General features: G+C 59.3%; 1 protein-coding gene across 2 annotated transcripts in view; it reads left to right on the plus strand.

Annotated features, from left to right (window-relative positions):
- Positions 1-13,072, plus strand: part of PARVB (parvin beta) — a 73,225-nt gene extending 60,153 nt beyond the window's left edge. For both annotated transcript variants that reach the window (XM_024579323.4, XM_053919669.2), the window contains exons 9-13: positions 967-1,028; positions 3,679-3,747; positions 6,889-6,990; positions 10,211-10,283; positions 11,603-13,072. In XM_024579323.4, coding sequence (XP_024435091.2) covers positions 967-1,028; positions 3,679-3,747; positions 6,889-6,990; positions 10,211-10,283; positions 11,603-11,679 — 383 coding nt within the window. In that variant the 3' untranslated portion in view covers positions 11,680-13,072. The remainder of the gene's footprint in view (positions 1-966; positions 1,029-3,678; positions 3,748-6,888; positions 6,991-10,210; positions 10,284-11,602) is intronic.
- The last annotated feature ends 905 nt before the right edge of the window (positions 13,073-13,977 follow it).

A 13,977-nucleotide genomic window follows, 5' to 3' on the forward strand; every position in this document is an offset into this window, starting at 1 on the left:
CATGGGGAACCCCTTGAAAGAGTTTCTGTAGAGCGAGTCTGGGGCGGGGTGTCCTCTGGCTCCATCCTGTGTCCCGAGCATGGGCTGTGGGCCTTCACTGTCGGAGGTAGTTCAGGGAACGAGCCACATGAGGAGCAGACAGAAAAGCACAGCGTGCGCTCAAGTAGCCGTTGACTGCTGTGAAAAGTGCCCCCGGGTAAGAGGCAGACAGTGCACTGGGCTGTTCCACAGCCGTCGGGGGCGCCTCAGAGGCGGTCATTTCTGAGTGGCCTGCAGGAAGGGAGGCCAGTGAGCGGCAGGTGCGAAGGCCCTGTGGTGAGCGGGTGACAGAGCAGCTGCCCATAAGCCAGCTGGCGGCGTGATATCAGGGAGGCTGAGTGTGTCGGGGTGACGCTGTGCTCTCTGAGCTCCCCGCGCCCATGGGAGGCAGGACGGTTTTTACTTTAAGAGTGATGAGCAGCTGTCGAATGGGGAGGAGGCAAGAAATGGGCTAATTTACACTTGAAAAAGCTTGCCCACCCGCTGGGAAGAATGGGTCCTAGGGGCCTGGAGTGGAGTGTTAAGCCAGAGGCCATGGCTGCACCCAAGTAAGGGGCGGTGGGGCTTGTGGGGGGCAGCCATGAGCAGCTGTGGGATGGGGAAGAGGTGGCCTGGTGGAGCCACGGATGTGCTGTAGGCGAGGAGTGTGGGAAAGCACACCCCCAGGCCTCCGACGGCTGGGGGGCTGATGTCCGTCTGCTCCCTGTGAGTCTCAGGTTGGAGGACAGACCCTCAGTTAGAAGGAACTCCAAGCACCTTTTCCTGGCTGGTACCTGCACTTCGGTTCTGGCAGGAGCTGAAAGGGTTCCAGGCAGGCAGGACCTCCCGAGGGATAGAAGCCGCCTTTTCCTGGGACAGACGGGCGGGGGGGTGGAGCAGCCCCTTTGCGTCCAAAAACCCTCTCCCCTGTGTCTCCCTGTCTCGCAGAGCGGGACGCCTTCGACACCCTCTTCGACCACGCACCGGACAAGCTCAACGTGGTGAAGAAGGTAGGCACCTGGCTCCTTGCAGCGCGGATGCTGTGCCGGGAAGGGGGTGGGGAAGTGTTTGAAGTCTCTGAAATGTTTGCCACACGGATTGAAGCGTAATTACAGTCAAACGGTAACTCCAGTGCATGAAACTGGCAGCTTTCAACTCAACAACATCTCTGCTGGCTGGGTATCTGCCCGCCTGCCTGCCCGCCCACCCACTGCTGCGTGGAGTGAGTCCCCAGGCGGGCCGTGTGGCGGTTTGTTCCAAAGCGGGGCTTTTATTCAGTGTGGAAATGCCTGCGAGCGGGTCAGCCTGTGGGCCTCGTTGACCTCATTAGCACGATGCTGCGCTCACCACAGACAGGAGGCCTTTGTTGCTGGAGCCATTCTGCACGTGGACTTGGCCCACTTCCCCTGAGACAGGAGCCAGGAGAACAGGCCCCTCACCGTCCACCCCGGCAGCCTGCCTGTAGCCTTATAGATGGAGAAACCCAGTTGAACCCGAGCCTCTGGAGTCGGGGGCTGGGGAGTAATGAGCTTCCAGGGGGGCTCTACCAGGAGGGCTTGATCCCCCAGGGGGAACTGAGTGCCAGCCTACAGCACGTGGGGTCATCTGAGCCCCAGCAGGCGCATCACCGGGGACGGTGGCAGTAGGGCAGGTGTGCGTCCTGCCTTCCTGGGCCATCTGGGAAGCGACCATTTCTGCCTGCAACCCAGGGGACAATCTTTGTCTAGGACAATTTCCCCAAACAGGTCTATTTTTAAAAAAAATTTAGTCTTGTATTTTTTCCATTACCGTTTAGTCCCCTTATACTCCCCCACCAGCAGTCCCCTCCCTGTTGCCACATCCATCCCCGAGTCCTTTTTCCTCCCCTCCCCCCACTACTAGCTGTCATCCGCTCTCCATCTCCGAGTCTGCTCTGTGTGGTGTGTTAGTTCAGGTTGTTGGTTAGACTCCACGGCAAGTGAGATCACACAGCGCCTGTCCTTCTCGGACGACGACACATTTGGCAGCGGTGTGGCGGGACCTGGGGAGCCAGAGCAGTCTCTTACTGCTGGGTTTCTCAGAGACTGTAAGACACGGCCGCGCCGGAATCCTCCCAGAGAGAGCTCGGGGGGAGGCACTTTCCAGATGTGCACGTCAGGAGCCAGATCTGCCTGCCCGTTTTGGGGGGAACACGTGACGTGGCCGTGGAGCCCACCTGCTGGGCCGGGCTGGGGCCGGGAGGTCAGCAGTTCTCGGACGTGCTTCGCAGGAGGCCACAGATTCACTCCACTCGTCCTTCGGGGTGGAGGCTTCCTAGCATCCTTGGGTCAGCAGAGACCCCCATCCCGCCCCGGCCACATCTGGCCCCGGCGTCCCTGGCTCAGTGGATAGGTCAACTCATCTCCCTCACTTAGCAGCCGCGTGGCCTGAGCCAGATTGCATGCCGTGCCTCAGTTTCCCCATCGGTCAAGGAGGGACAGAGGCAGCCCCACCTCACAGGGTGCGCAAGCGTAACCTGTGACCATGTCTGGGTGCGGGTCCATTGCTCAGTGCCCGGTCACCAGAGGTGTTGGACACGCTGTCGTGTGTGCGGGTGGGTGAGCTTTCGTCTGTCGGCAGCCACGAGGCCACGTCGTTCTTCGAAAAGCCGGACTTTGCACACTTGGACCTGAGCACTGAGGGAGACGCAATCCTTCCATTTGCCCCACAGCTTTCTGCGCCCCGCCTGGCCCTTCCCGCTCCCACACTGAGAGTTGCCGTGTCAGGGCTCCCTGCGCACCTGTCCAGGTCTTCCCAGACCCTCCTCCGTCCCATCCCTCCCACATCCAGCCCATCCAGCCCCGGCCCCAAGAGCCCACAGCGTTTGCACAGGTGCTCACAGCTGGGGGCCTGCTCTGCTCATCGCCCCCTCCCCCAGGCCCAGTGCAAAGCTCCTGCTGCGCCCCACTTCCAGGCAGGGAGCCCCTCGCCCTCCCGTGGGCTCGCCAGACCTCTCCTCCCGTCCCGCGGCTTTGCCGGGTCGCTTGATTTCTCCGTCACCCTCACTAGGAGTGTATGCGGGGAATTAGGTCACGGGGTCTCCAGGATGGGGCTCTGTCCTGCTGTCGCCGTGTCCAAGCACATGGCCCGTGGGACCTGCTCCGTAAATTTGAGTGGAAGGAATGAGGAAATGACGTCACGTCCAGGGGGAGGGAGGGTGGACCTGGGCTTGAGTTTCCATTAAACTTGGGTCTGTTTGCTGAGAAAAGTCACAAGTGACAGTTTACAAATGCCTGCTTCCCCGAGATCAAGCCTGTGTGTGGGGTGGCCCCAGGCAGCCTTTCTCTCTCCATCTTCCACGTCCAGGGTGACATTTAGGATACATTGAAATGTTTAATTGCCTCCCCCTGACAGTTGTGTCCTCCTGAAGGGCACTGGTCCCCCCGCGGGGCCGTGGAGTACGGATGGAGCGTGTGCGAGCAGGAGAGTGAGCTTCCTGCTGCAGTGGGGGCAGTTTTAGGCATAATCTCCTTGAAACCGGGGGTTAGAACGTATGAATCTCCTTGAAACCAGAACATTTCGTTTTAAACATGAGCTTTTTATTTTGGTAAATGGGGCCTAGGGAAGCGGTTCACAAAGCGGGGGGGTGGGGGGCACAGAGTGGGGTCTCTCTCATGGCTCTTGTGTCCTTTGCCTCGGCAGTCCCTCATCACGTTTGTGAACAAGCATCTGAACAAGCTGAACTTGGAGGTGACGGAACTGGAGACCCAGGTGAGCTGCGTTCTGCGTCCTGCGTCGTGTCCAGCCGGTGCTCTGACCCCGGGGTGGGGGGACCATGAGCACATCACATGACACCTCATTGGAATGGCAGGAATGCCCGCCCTGCAGCCCCAGCCGCCCTCGCCGCCCCTCAGACCTGCTGTCTTTGCGTCCTGGGGCTGTGGGGGCAAAGCACATCACATTCATTCCCTCCCAGCCCTGGAGGCTACAGGTCCTGGGGCGGCGGGGAGTGTGGGGTTGGCTGGCAACCTTGGATGTCCATGGGGTTGTGGCTGTCTTCACCCTGGTCTCCGCCTCACCATCACAAGCGTGACAACGCTTTTGTAACAACGTCAGCCACGTCGGAGCAGGGCCCACCCGGCTGACCTCATCTGCACTGGTCACTTCCAGAAGGGCCGTTTCCCATAAGATTGCATTCCCAGGGCCTGGGGGCTGGGAGGCCAACCCATCTCTTTGAGGGGGGGGTGCAGTTCCACCCCGAACGCCCTCCAAGCTGCCACACTACCCCACCAAAGAGCCTCTGCCTGTGCCGGTCCGTCAGTCTAGAATGTTCTGTCCCCTGGCCCCCAGCAAATGCTCACTAGATACCTGCAGCGAACAGGCGCAGAGCATTTTCATCTGCAGCGAGTATGTGAAGCACAGTGGGCCCTTGAAGAGCCCGGGTTTGCACCGCCTGGGTCCAGTTACAGGTGGATTTTTGTCCAACAAGTCTATTGGAAAATTTTTTTGGTATTTTTCGTTACTAACAAAACAATCCTATCGCTGCTTCTTTGTTATTAAGGCACGAGTCCTTATGCTTGTAAATAGATACTTTTTTCACGTTCTCTTTCAGTTTTGGTGTCTTGTGTTAGTAACACTGTAACACCTACAGCGGTTTCGTTTCGTGGGAGGCAACACTGATGCAGGTCTTGTAAACAAGCAACGTGAACTTGTGGCCCAGAACTGTACATGTATTTTCTCTTCTTTGTGATTTTCTTAATAACATCTTTTCTCCAGCATTCTTTGTTGTAAGAATACAGCACACGGTACGTGGATTCTCGACTACCTGGGATGTCAGCATCCCTAACCCCTGTGTGGTCCACGGGTCCACTGAGCCCTCCCCCACCCCCACCCAGAACGAAAGCAGCATCAGGAAACTATGTTTTGAGCACGCAGCAGGTGTTCAAGACAAAACATAATTTTCTCGGGATTAGCTGGGGCTGGAATTCGGAGCTGCGAATTCTGGGTACCAATTTCTGAAATGCACAGCTGATCCTTCCTAAAGCCCTGGGTGCTTGCATTCATTTCTTTCTCTTTAACTTTTCTCATTTGCTTTCCTAATTAAAAAAGTAATTCAGGTTCATTGTAGAAATGTCTGACAATGCAGAGACGCAAAGCCAATAAAAACGCTCTGTAACACATCACGCAGAGATGCTGTGCTGAGAGGGTAGGCTCGGAGCTTTTCTCTGTGTGTCGTTAATCCTGGACAGTGTGGGTGTGTATCTGAGAGCCAAAGGCCTGTTTTTATTGATTTATTTTTCTTAAGATTTGTATTTATTTATTTATTTTTAGAAAGGGGACGGGAGGGAGAAAAACATCAATGTGTGGTTGCCTCTTGTGCGCCCCCTGCTGGGGACCTGGCCCACAACCCAGGCATGTACCCTGACTGGGACTTGAACTGGCCACCCTTTGGTTTGCAGGCCGGCACTCAATCCACTGAGCCACACCAGCCAGGGCCAGAGGCCCGTTTTTAATGTGCATGTGTGTGTGTGTGTTGTGTGCAAATGCATTTATTCTTTTTAGCACTTTACAAACATTGCACACTTAGCCTCTGGTCCTTCCTCCCTCCCCACAGCCTCCCCCGCCATCCTCTCCAGGGGTCACTGCCATTCACGGGTGGGTGTGTATTTTTCTAGCTATTTTATATGCATAAATGTATTTTCTAAATGGCAATGGAGTGTACTGTGCTGTTTGTGATGTGCTTTTGGTTACCTAATATATTGTGGGCATCTTTGTGTGTGAGTGTGTGTGTATGTGTTTCTGTCTACTCTTATCTCCGTTGCCTGGCCTGTCGTCTGTGTTTGTCACGTTTAATAGCTGCTGTCTGTTCGTCCGAGGCTGCGCATCATTAGCCCCGTCCCTGATGATGACGGGGCATTTCCTGCTCTTGTGACTGACAGTGCAGGGAGCGTCTTTGCGGCCCTGTTCAGTCCTCTGTCCCCTCGGGGCTCACTCCTGGAAGGGGAGCCATGGAGCAGGTGGAGAGGGGGTGCTGGATGGCCGCAGCGGTCATCTCAGCGTGGAGAGACACGTCCTCGTGGCGGTTCCCAGCCGTCCTGGGCCGGTCACGCCAGTATAACAGACGGAGGCTGGGAAGCGAAATGTGCATTGATCCTGATTTACTCAGTGGGTATCTCCACTGCTCTTCCATCACCACACTGTATCATGTAGTATCTTAAAAGAATTTTTAACCACTGGTCTACCAGAAGAGATCAGAGGCCGCAGAAATGCAGGGAACTCTTTTCTTTTGTTGCCGTGGAATGGCGTATTTTTAATAAATACTGGGTTGCCCAAAAAGTCCGTATGGTTTCCGTAAAATAAAAGACACATTTTTCATTTTCAACAATAACGTTCTCGATTTGGATATTTTCTGTATGTGGTAGAACTCCCACATGGTAGAACATTGATTGTTCTCAATGTTTCGATTTGATCTCTATCAACTTCAACTGGTCTGCCCAACCGAGGAGCACCGCCCAGAGAGCAGCCGGGGCTGCAGACCCCAAAGCACAGCACAGGCCACCACTGAGCCCATGGAGTGGCAGCGAATCACCGGCCCCTGGACCTGCCCACCACCTCTGAGAGAGGGAGCCTGCGTTGTCCCCAAGTCAGTGGTGGGGGACAGGCCTCAAGGCTGCATGGTCTGGTCCCGGAGCCACAGTCCTGTCCACGCAGCTCTGCTCCACCCCTGAACACACGTGCGGTCATGCCCAGCCCCCAGTGCAGTGCCTGCCCCAGGTGCCCCCAGGTTGCAGGTTCTCTTGCCCGAACCAGAGACGCACCATTTTGCTTAGAAGCATCTTCCTGCTCTCAAGTGGACACATAGCGCTCACCGACGCCGTGTGTGACCCAGGGCGTCACCGAGTGTTTCTCTAGTTTGCAGATGGCGTGTACCTGGTTCTGCTGATGGGCCTGCTGGAGGACTACTTTGTCCCCCTGCACAACTTCTACCTGACCCCGGACAGCTTCGACCAGAAGGTGTGTGCACGCCTGCGTCCCGGAAATGCCTGGCATGGGCCGAGGACTCTGGGGTGTGCTCCGGTCTCCAAACACAAACACAAAGCTGCGCCACAGGCGGCACTGCAATTGGACAGACCCCGGCACCGGGAAGAAGCCCGCTGGCAGTGCCGGGTGCCGCACTCTCTTCCGGTCCTTCCCCACGGGGAGGGGTCGTCCTTAGCCATTGTGGTCAAGTGTCGGTGCAGCCACACATCCGTCCCCTGCTCTCGCCACGCATGTGTCACGTCTGGGGTCCCCGCTGCATCTCCAGCCTCCCGGGTGCCCTCTTCAGGGGTGGCGCGTGGTGCAGGGCCCCGTGGAGTGGCTGCGGCTTCCCCCAGTCGCGCAGTCAGTGTGTCCCTGTTTTTCCCTGTTCACACAGTGGGCACCTTCTTGAATGTACACACTTCATTCCTGCGGGTTGCTTGTGGGAAAACTCCCCAGTCAGGGCTGTTTGGATCGAGGGGCCTACCCTTTACCTGTGGGTGGCTGGTTCTCTGGTGTCCCTGCCCTGTGTCACTGGGCCACTTGCTCCCTCCCCAGGGCCTCCCCAAGTTCAGCCATCTGCCAGGATTTAGTTGCTTTTGGAAATCTGGTGTGTGGACTGACCATATTGCTTTGGACACACGGGCATCTGTCATTTCATTTCCCTAAATTGCTAGACCCGTGAGTCGGAGAGGCAGACAGCCAGAGGAAGCTTTGGAAGCGGGGCCGGTGTTTATCCCTTTCTCCTCTGGCCCCTGGCAGGCTGTTTGCTCATGGCTGCAGGTCGGTCTCGTGCTGCAGCTGAGACGGAGTCAGAGCAATTACACGGGTCCCAGCACATCAGAGCCCACGGGGACCCGGGAGTGTGTGAGCAGGGGCGCAGCGAGACGGCAGAACCCAGGCAGGGGCACTGTGTGGTGCGACGTCTGGGGAGGTTCCAGTATGGTGACAAGGCTCATGCATGTCCAGGCCCAACGTGGTGGCAGCAGAAACACCGTTTCGGAGAGAGCTTTTCTTGGTCCCAGTTCATAAGAGAGCTGGGGAGAGCAGTGACGTTAGCCAGGGGATCCAGGCGAAGCTCCCTGCCCGGCCTTCTTCCCTTTAGAACGGGATGAGAGTCCTTGCCGGTCGCTGCCCTGGCCTGGGAGGAGTGAGGCCCGCTCATTCCTGTTCAGTCCGCCTGTGCCTCTGAACGGGAACCAGGAAGAGAAGGCGGTCCCAGCAGTGGTGTCCAGCGCAGGGAGAGACCACTGCCCCTTGGGAAGTGGAACCTGGTGGTGGCCTTGGGGCAGTGGGAGCTGTCCTGGGGAGGAGGCTGGTTCTGGGGGCTCCTTATCAGCCTGTGAGCCCCACCCTTGCATCCTCCCTTCTCCCCTCACAGGGAGCGGAGGTATCATGGAGCCCCGGGAGGTTCTTCCTGCGCCGTGAGGCTATTACGCCTCCTGGTCCCCCCAGCCAGCTTACGGGCGATGTTTCCCGGCTGCATAGACCTGAGCCCGCTTCAGGCTGGTCCCAGGCACTGCGTGCAGATGTGGTAGATGGTGGTGGTGGGGTGCAGCGGGGCCCCTTTGCTCTGGCACCCGGAGATGGTGGTTCAGATCAGAGATGCATGGTGGGCCCATGTTCTGAACGATCGCAGTGGATCTGAGGAATGAGGCCGGGCCCTTCGGTTCCTGCAGACGCGCCGCCTGCGCCCTTTGAACTACCTTTGGGGCTGGGGTACCACCCACAGCTCTTCATTCTAGAGCCACGGATGGGTCTTACTGTGCACTGGCCATTTTGCTAGGCACTCTTTGTGCCCATCCCTCAGCTTTGTGAAAGGTTCCACAGCGCCCCTCACTCTCTGCAGCACACTTGGAGGTTATCCCTAGAAGCAAGTACCAGAAAGGGCTCCGCAGTTTCAAAGTCCTGTCCCTCTGTCCCCCCATCTGCTTCCCTCTGTCCCCGATGAGAAAACAGAATGTCGGGAGGGCTGAGACAGCCCAAGGTCAGTTACACGGGCAGCAGGGGAAGAGCCCACTCCATTCTGGGACCTTCTAGTCTTCTCTCACTGGGTCAGGGTCTCCAAAATCCTTCGAATTGCAGGGAGAAAGGACTGCTGGGTGTCCTGCCATGTGGCTGGCTCCCAGCTCTGGCATGGGGCTGTGGGCTCAGTGTGCAGGCCTGGTCCCTGGGGCCCGGGAGCTGTGTCGCTCTGCAGTCACAGTCAGGGAGGGTGGTCCCACGGCCATGCTCAGTGTGCTGTCTGGGGCCCGGGCTCGGGGCGAAGGTAGGGCCCTGACAGACAGGCGGAGGATGGTGGCCATGTCCTGCCTGGCAGTTCCTCAGACTAAGGAGAAAGCAGGAGGAAAGTCTTGCTTCCAAGCCAATGGCTGTGGGGCTGAGGGGCTGCATGGGGACTTGGAAGGGAGCGTCCCCTGAACTGCTGTCTCCGTGGGGCCAGGGTGGGGGGGTTGTGACCCACCCATGCTCAGTGTCGAGCAGTTTTGAGGAGCCGCCTCTCCTCCGAGGTCTTAGGCCTGACCTGCTGGGGGCCAGGCACCGACGACATCCCCCTGCCAGTTACCTGCCAGTGCTGGGAGTATGGGGAGCAGCCACCAGGCCATGGGGACCCCCAGGGAGGCGCCGAGAAGACGTTGGTTCCCAAGCTGGGCTGATATCTAAACCCGGCTCTTCTGCCTGGGCCTGTGTCCTTCCGCCCTGTCTTTGCCTCCACCACAGCCTGCTGGGCGCGTGCAGATCCAGTGACCAGCCGGTGGCGAGGGGCAGGTGCTCGGGAAGAGAGGGCTGCTCTCTGCTGGGGACAGCACAGGGCTGGTACCCCTGGGAAGTGACTTGTCTTCTTCAAGCCTCAGTTTCCTTATCTATAAAATGGGGCCACTGTCCCTTCTCACAGTGTGGATGTGCCGGGGCCTGGGGCAGACACTCAGGGACCCCAAGCCCTCAGCGCAGGCTCTGTGCTTTCACCTCTGCGTCTCCCAGCCGCCCCTGATCAGACCCCTGGCGGGGGAGGAAGGACCATAAGTGAGCGTGTGTTGCCCTCACAGACCTCTGCGCCCATGCCCTGCGCCGGGTACCTGGATCCTCATGGTCCTTGCAGGGACCTGGTCCGTCCACGCCTGCTCCCATCTGACCTTTAAGAAGGAAGGTGGTGGGCAGTGGGTGGGCCTGGGGACAGCCTCGGCCCCGGCGTCAACTCTTGCACCCTTGGCAGGTCCACAACGTGTCCTTTGCCTTTGAACTGATGCTGGACGGAGGGCTCAAGAAACCCAAGGCGCGGCCAGAAGGTAATGCCCCTACTGGGGCCCTTGGGCAGGGTTGGGCATGGCTGGGAGGTACGGCTGGGTCTCCCAGGTGGTGGGAGGCCGGACCTGCCTCTCCCAATGGGGCTGCAACTTGGTGGCTCACAGGCCGGCTCTGCCGACCCCGGGTCGCCCCTGGGACCCCCAGGTTCCTGGTTTGGGGAACTGGGAGGGTTGTGCCAATGGAGCCACCCGTGCTGGTTCCTCAGTGACCACTTGATGTGGAGGCTGCGTCCTGTCCCACAGCCTCAGGGTCTGGTGCCTCTCCAGGGCCCAGTGCTCAGGCGGGTGTGGCGGGGGCTGTATCCTGGCCTGGAAGGAAAGCATGGGCTTCCTGCAGGTTAATGGCTGTCGGTCTGCATCCTGGTGGCCAGCAAAGGTGGATGCTCAGAGCAGGGGGTGGTGCGCTCCTGCTCAGTGAGGGGCCGAGCTGGGAGGAGCCAGGCCCCGCCTCCCTGCCCTCCCTGGACGCCCTCCCCGTAAATGAGCTGTTCCGGGGTTCTCTTCCCCTGAGGGAACGTCTAGAGAAGGGCTTCCTCAAGAACAAATTCTGATGCAGGGCCTGCAGGGTGGGCCCGGCAAGTCCTGTTTCTAACCAGTTCCCAGGTGGCACAGCGGCTCCTGGCCCGGGGACCCCACTGCCCTCCAGCCACAGCGTGACTTCTGGGTGGGTGGGTTCGTGACCCCTAGACGCCCAGCTTGGACATTTAAGGCCCCTCCAGGGACAGGAGTTCCACCCCGTGACCCATGAACACAGCCCTCCACCCCTAGTCACTTGTTGAGGTCTCAGGGTAATTGAGGCTGAGAACTTGGGGCCTCACTTACCAGGAGGAGGGGGGCCCTTCCTACCAAAGAAGGCGCCACACTGTTGGGCCCCAGCTGTCATCCCCAAAGCATCCTGGGGCAGGCCAGGCCATGTGCCCAAACTTGAGGGGTGGGACGGCGACCACAACCCCACCCCCGCAGGAGGCCTGACCCTGCTACAGGCCAGGTTAGCCGGTGACTGTTTGGTCCCCTGCAAATGTCCTTGGCCGTTGTCGACCCCATCCCATGTGGATGTCATCGGTTGTCACTCTCGTCCTGATGCTGATCCTAAAGGGGACGAAGGGGCACCTGTCCCGGCCACCGCAGGGGCACACCCCACAGGGGTGGCCTGGGGGTGCTTGCGGAGGCCTGTGTCTGGGGGCAGTGCTGCTCCGAGTGTCCTGGGTGATGGGACGCAGCCATGCTTAGCCGTGGGCGGGGCACCCGGCCCAGCGCCCCCCAGGTTGTCCTGCACACGGCCTCCCTGTTTCCTTCTGCAGACGTGGTGAACCTGGACCTCAAATCCACCCTGCGGGTTCTTTACAACCTGTTCACCAAGTACAAGAACATGGAGTGACCTCGGCGGGGACGTCCCCTGCGCTCCCCTGCAGGAAGGGGCTCTGGCTTCCCCACAAGCCTGCAGTTATGCCCCCCCCCCATTCTCTAATTGACTTCCTTTCCGTGTGATTCAAATGCAGGGCCCCAGCACTGGGGCTCGGTGCTCTGGTGAGAGGCCCCGCTTCACCGGGGGCTCGCTCCTCCGTGAGCTGAGTCAGAGGTTGTCGGCTTGGATCGAACAGCGAAAGGGAAAAAGCCAATAAAGCCGGAACCAAACCCTCGGGCCCCGGGAGGGGCGCCCTGCGTCCCTTCGGGTGGCACTGATGGGGCCTCATCAGCCTGCGGGTCTGGCGGCCCCTCCTGGGAGGGCTGCCCTCGGAAGGAGGCCTTTCCAGTGCAAAGCGCCTGCAGTTTTTAAAACTCTGCTCGGAAGGCCCAGAGGCTTTTGCTGTGACAGGAATGTCCCCCACGTCCCTCCTCCCTGGACGCTCTATATTGTTTTCATTTCGTTGGCGCACTGGCGTCCAAGACCCAGATGGCCCAGCTGCCGCCCGCCTGGGGAGGGACAGATGCGCTTAAGGAATGTCTGTGTTTCTTGCCGCGGGCTGGGCTGGGTCGGAGCCGGCCCGTGGAAGTGTCCCGTCTCACCTCATCACCCAGGTGGCTACCTCATGCTGACTGACTGCGTGAGGCCATGGTTCCGGCAGAGGGTGTGACCCTGTATCCAAATTATTGGTGTGCCGGTTGGTGCAAAGGTGAGGGTGTGCCTTCCACACACCCCGAAGGACCACCGAGGGCTGTGCCAGGCCCATTTTCCTTCTCCCACGTCCCAGTGTGAGTCAGCATCCACTGCAGGGCCTGGGTGGGGCTGGAGTCTGGGGTGGCTCTGCTGTGGGGAATGAGCCTTCTGCCTGATCAACCCATCATCCCCATGGGCTTGGGGACAGCAGTGGTCTGGCCGTGAGTTCCAGGTCAGAGAAGTGGGGCATCTTCTTGGGGTAGCCGAAAAACTTTCCTTAATTCCAGGAAGTTCTGGGACGCACATTTTCAGGGAACTGCGTTTTTTTGGAGAGGGACCCCGGCCCGCAGGAACTCGGTGGGAGCTGAGTAAGGCTCCGCAGGGCCGAGGGTGAAATTCCTGTCTGTGTCCTTCTCTGTGGGTGTGTCCGTGGCGCCCTCCCTGGCCCCGGGGCGCCTGCCTGAAGCGCAGTCCCCCCAGAACAACCGCAGCACCGAATCCAGAGAACAGTGCCCATGTCCTAATTGGACGTGACACGGAGCTCTGTTGTTCCAAAGCCACCGAGTCCTTTTCCACCCCCTCCACGTGCCAGCGTGTCATTGTCTTTTGAATCGTTTTAAACCATGTTTACTTTGGATTTCTGGATGTTCAATAAAAGCCACTCAAACCCTGATGTGTTGTTGATCCGGCCCGCCCAGCGTGAGGAGAGCCCCGTGTGGAGCAGACAGAGTGCTTCTGTTTCCCGGTACAGAGCCCAGGAGCATGGGCCGCTGCCGCTGCCTCTGGTTGCGCCTGCCCAGGGCCAGGTGCTGGGCCCCATGACCCCGCCGAGCCCCGCTCAGCAGGAGCTGGCAGGGGGGCGAGGACGTGGGCGGGAGCCAGCAAACAGCCCTGGGTGGGCAGAGGCTGAGGGTCCTGTGGGCGGGAGCCACGGGGGACGGGTGGCAGTCACAGCTGCAGGTGAGTGGTCACGAAGAACAGAGTGGGGCGGGCGGCCCTTCTGCCTGGTCCCAGATCAGAACGGGGGCTGCTGGCGTCCAGCAGCACTGGCCGGAGAAGATGCTGCTCCAGGGGTGGGCGAGGGACACCTAGCGACCTGTGATGGAGGCCACTTCTTCATGCTCCACTGGCCCTGCTGTCGGCCTTCCCCGTGGGAGTCACGGGGACTTCAGGGCCATCGGACTTCCCTCTAAAAGATGTTAAAACTGACTGAACGGATGGCCAGCCTGAGAGCAAGGCCATAGTGCTGTTCAAAAAAATGCCAAAATCACAAACTTGCTCGGAAGAGCCGGGCTTTGGAGAAAGCTGGGCACAGATCTTGTCCTGCTCCCGTGGACGGCTGGTGAGTTAGTCCACCCTCGCTTCCCAGAGCTGCCCCTCCCCGGGGCAGGGCCCCTGCCCTTGAAATGCAAGCCTTCTTGGCAGCGACATCTGGGGACAGGTTGGGTTGTCACACTGGGTGAGGTGGTGCCAGTGGCGTGTGGCAGGTGCTCCCTGGGGGGCTGAGAAACTTCCTGCAATGCACCGGACAGGTTCCTCTTCCCCTGACACCCCGACACCGTCCCCTGGGCCCACTGA

Source organism: Desmodus rotundus, chromosome 3 (assembly GCF_022682495.2).
Source record: "Desmodus rotundus isolate HL8 chromosome 3, HLdesRot8A.1, whole genome shotgun sequence".
Lineage (NCBI taxonomy): Eukaryota > Metazoa > Chordata > Mammalia > Chiroptera > Phyllostomidae > Desmodus > Desmodus rotundus.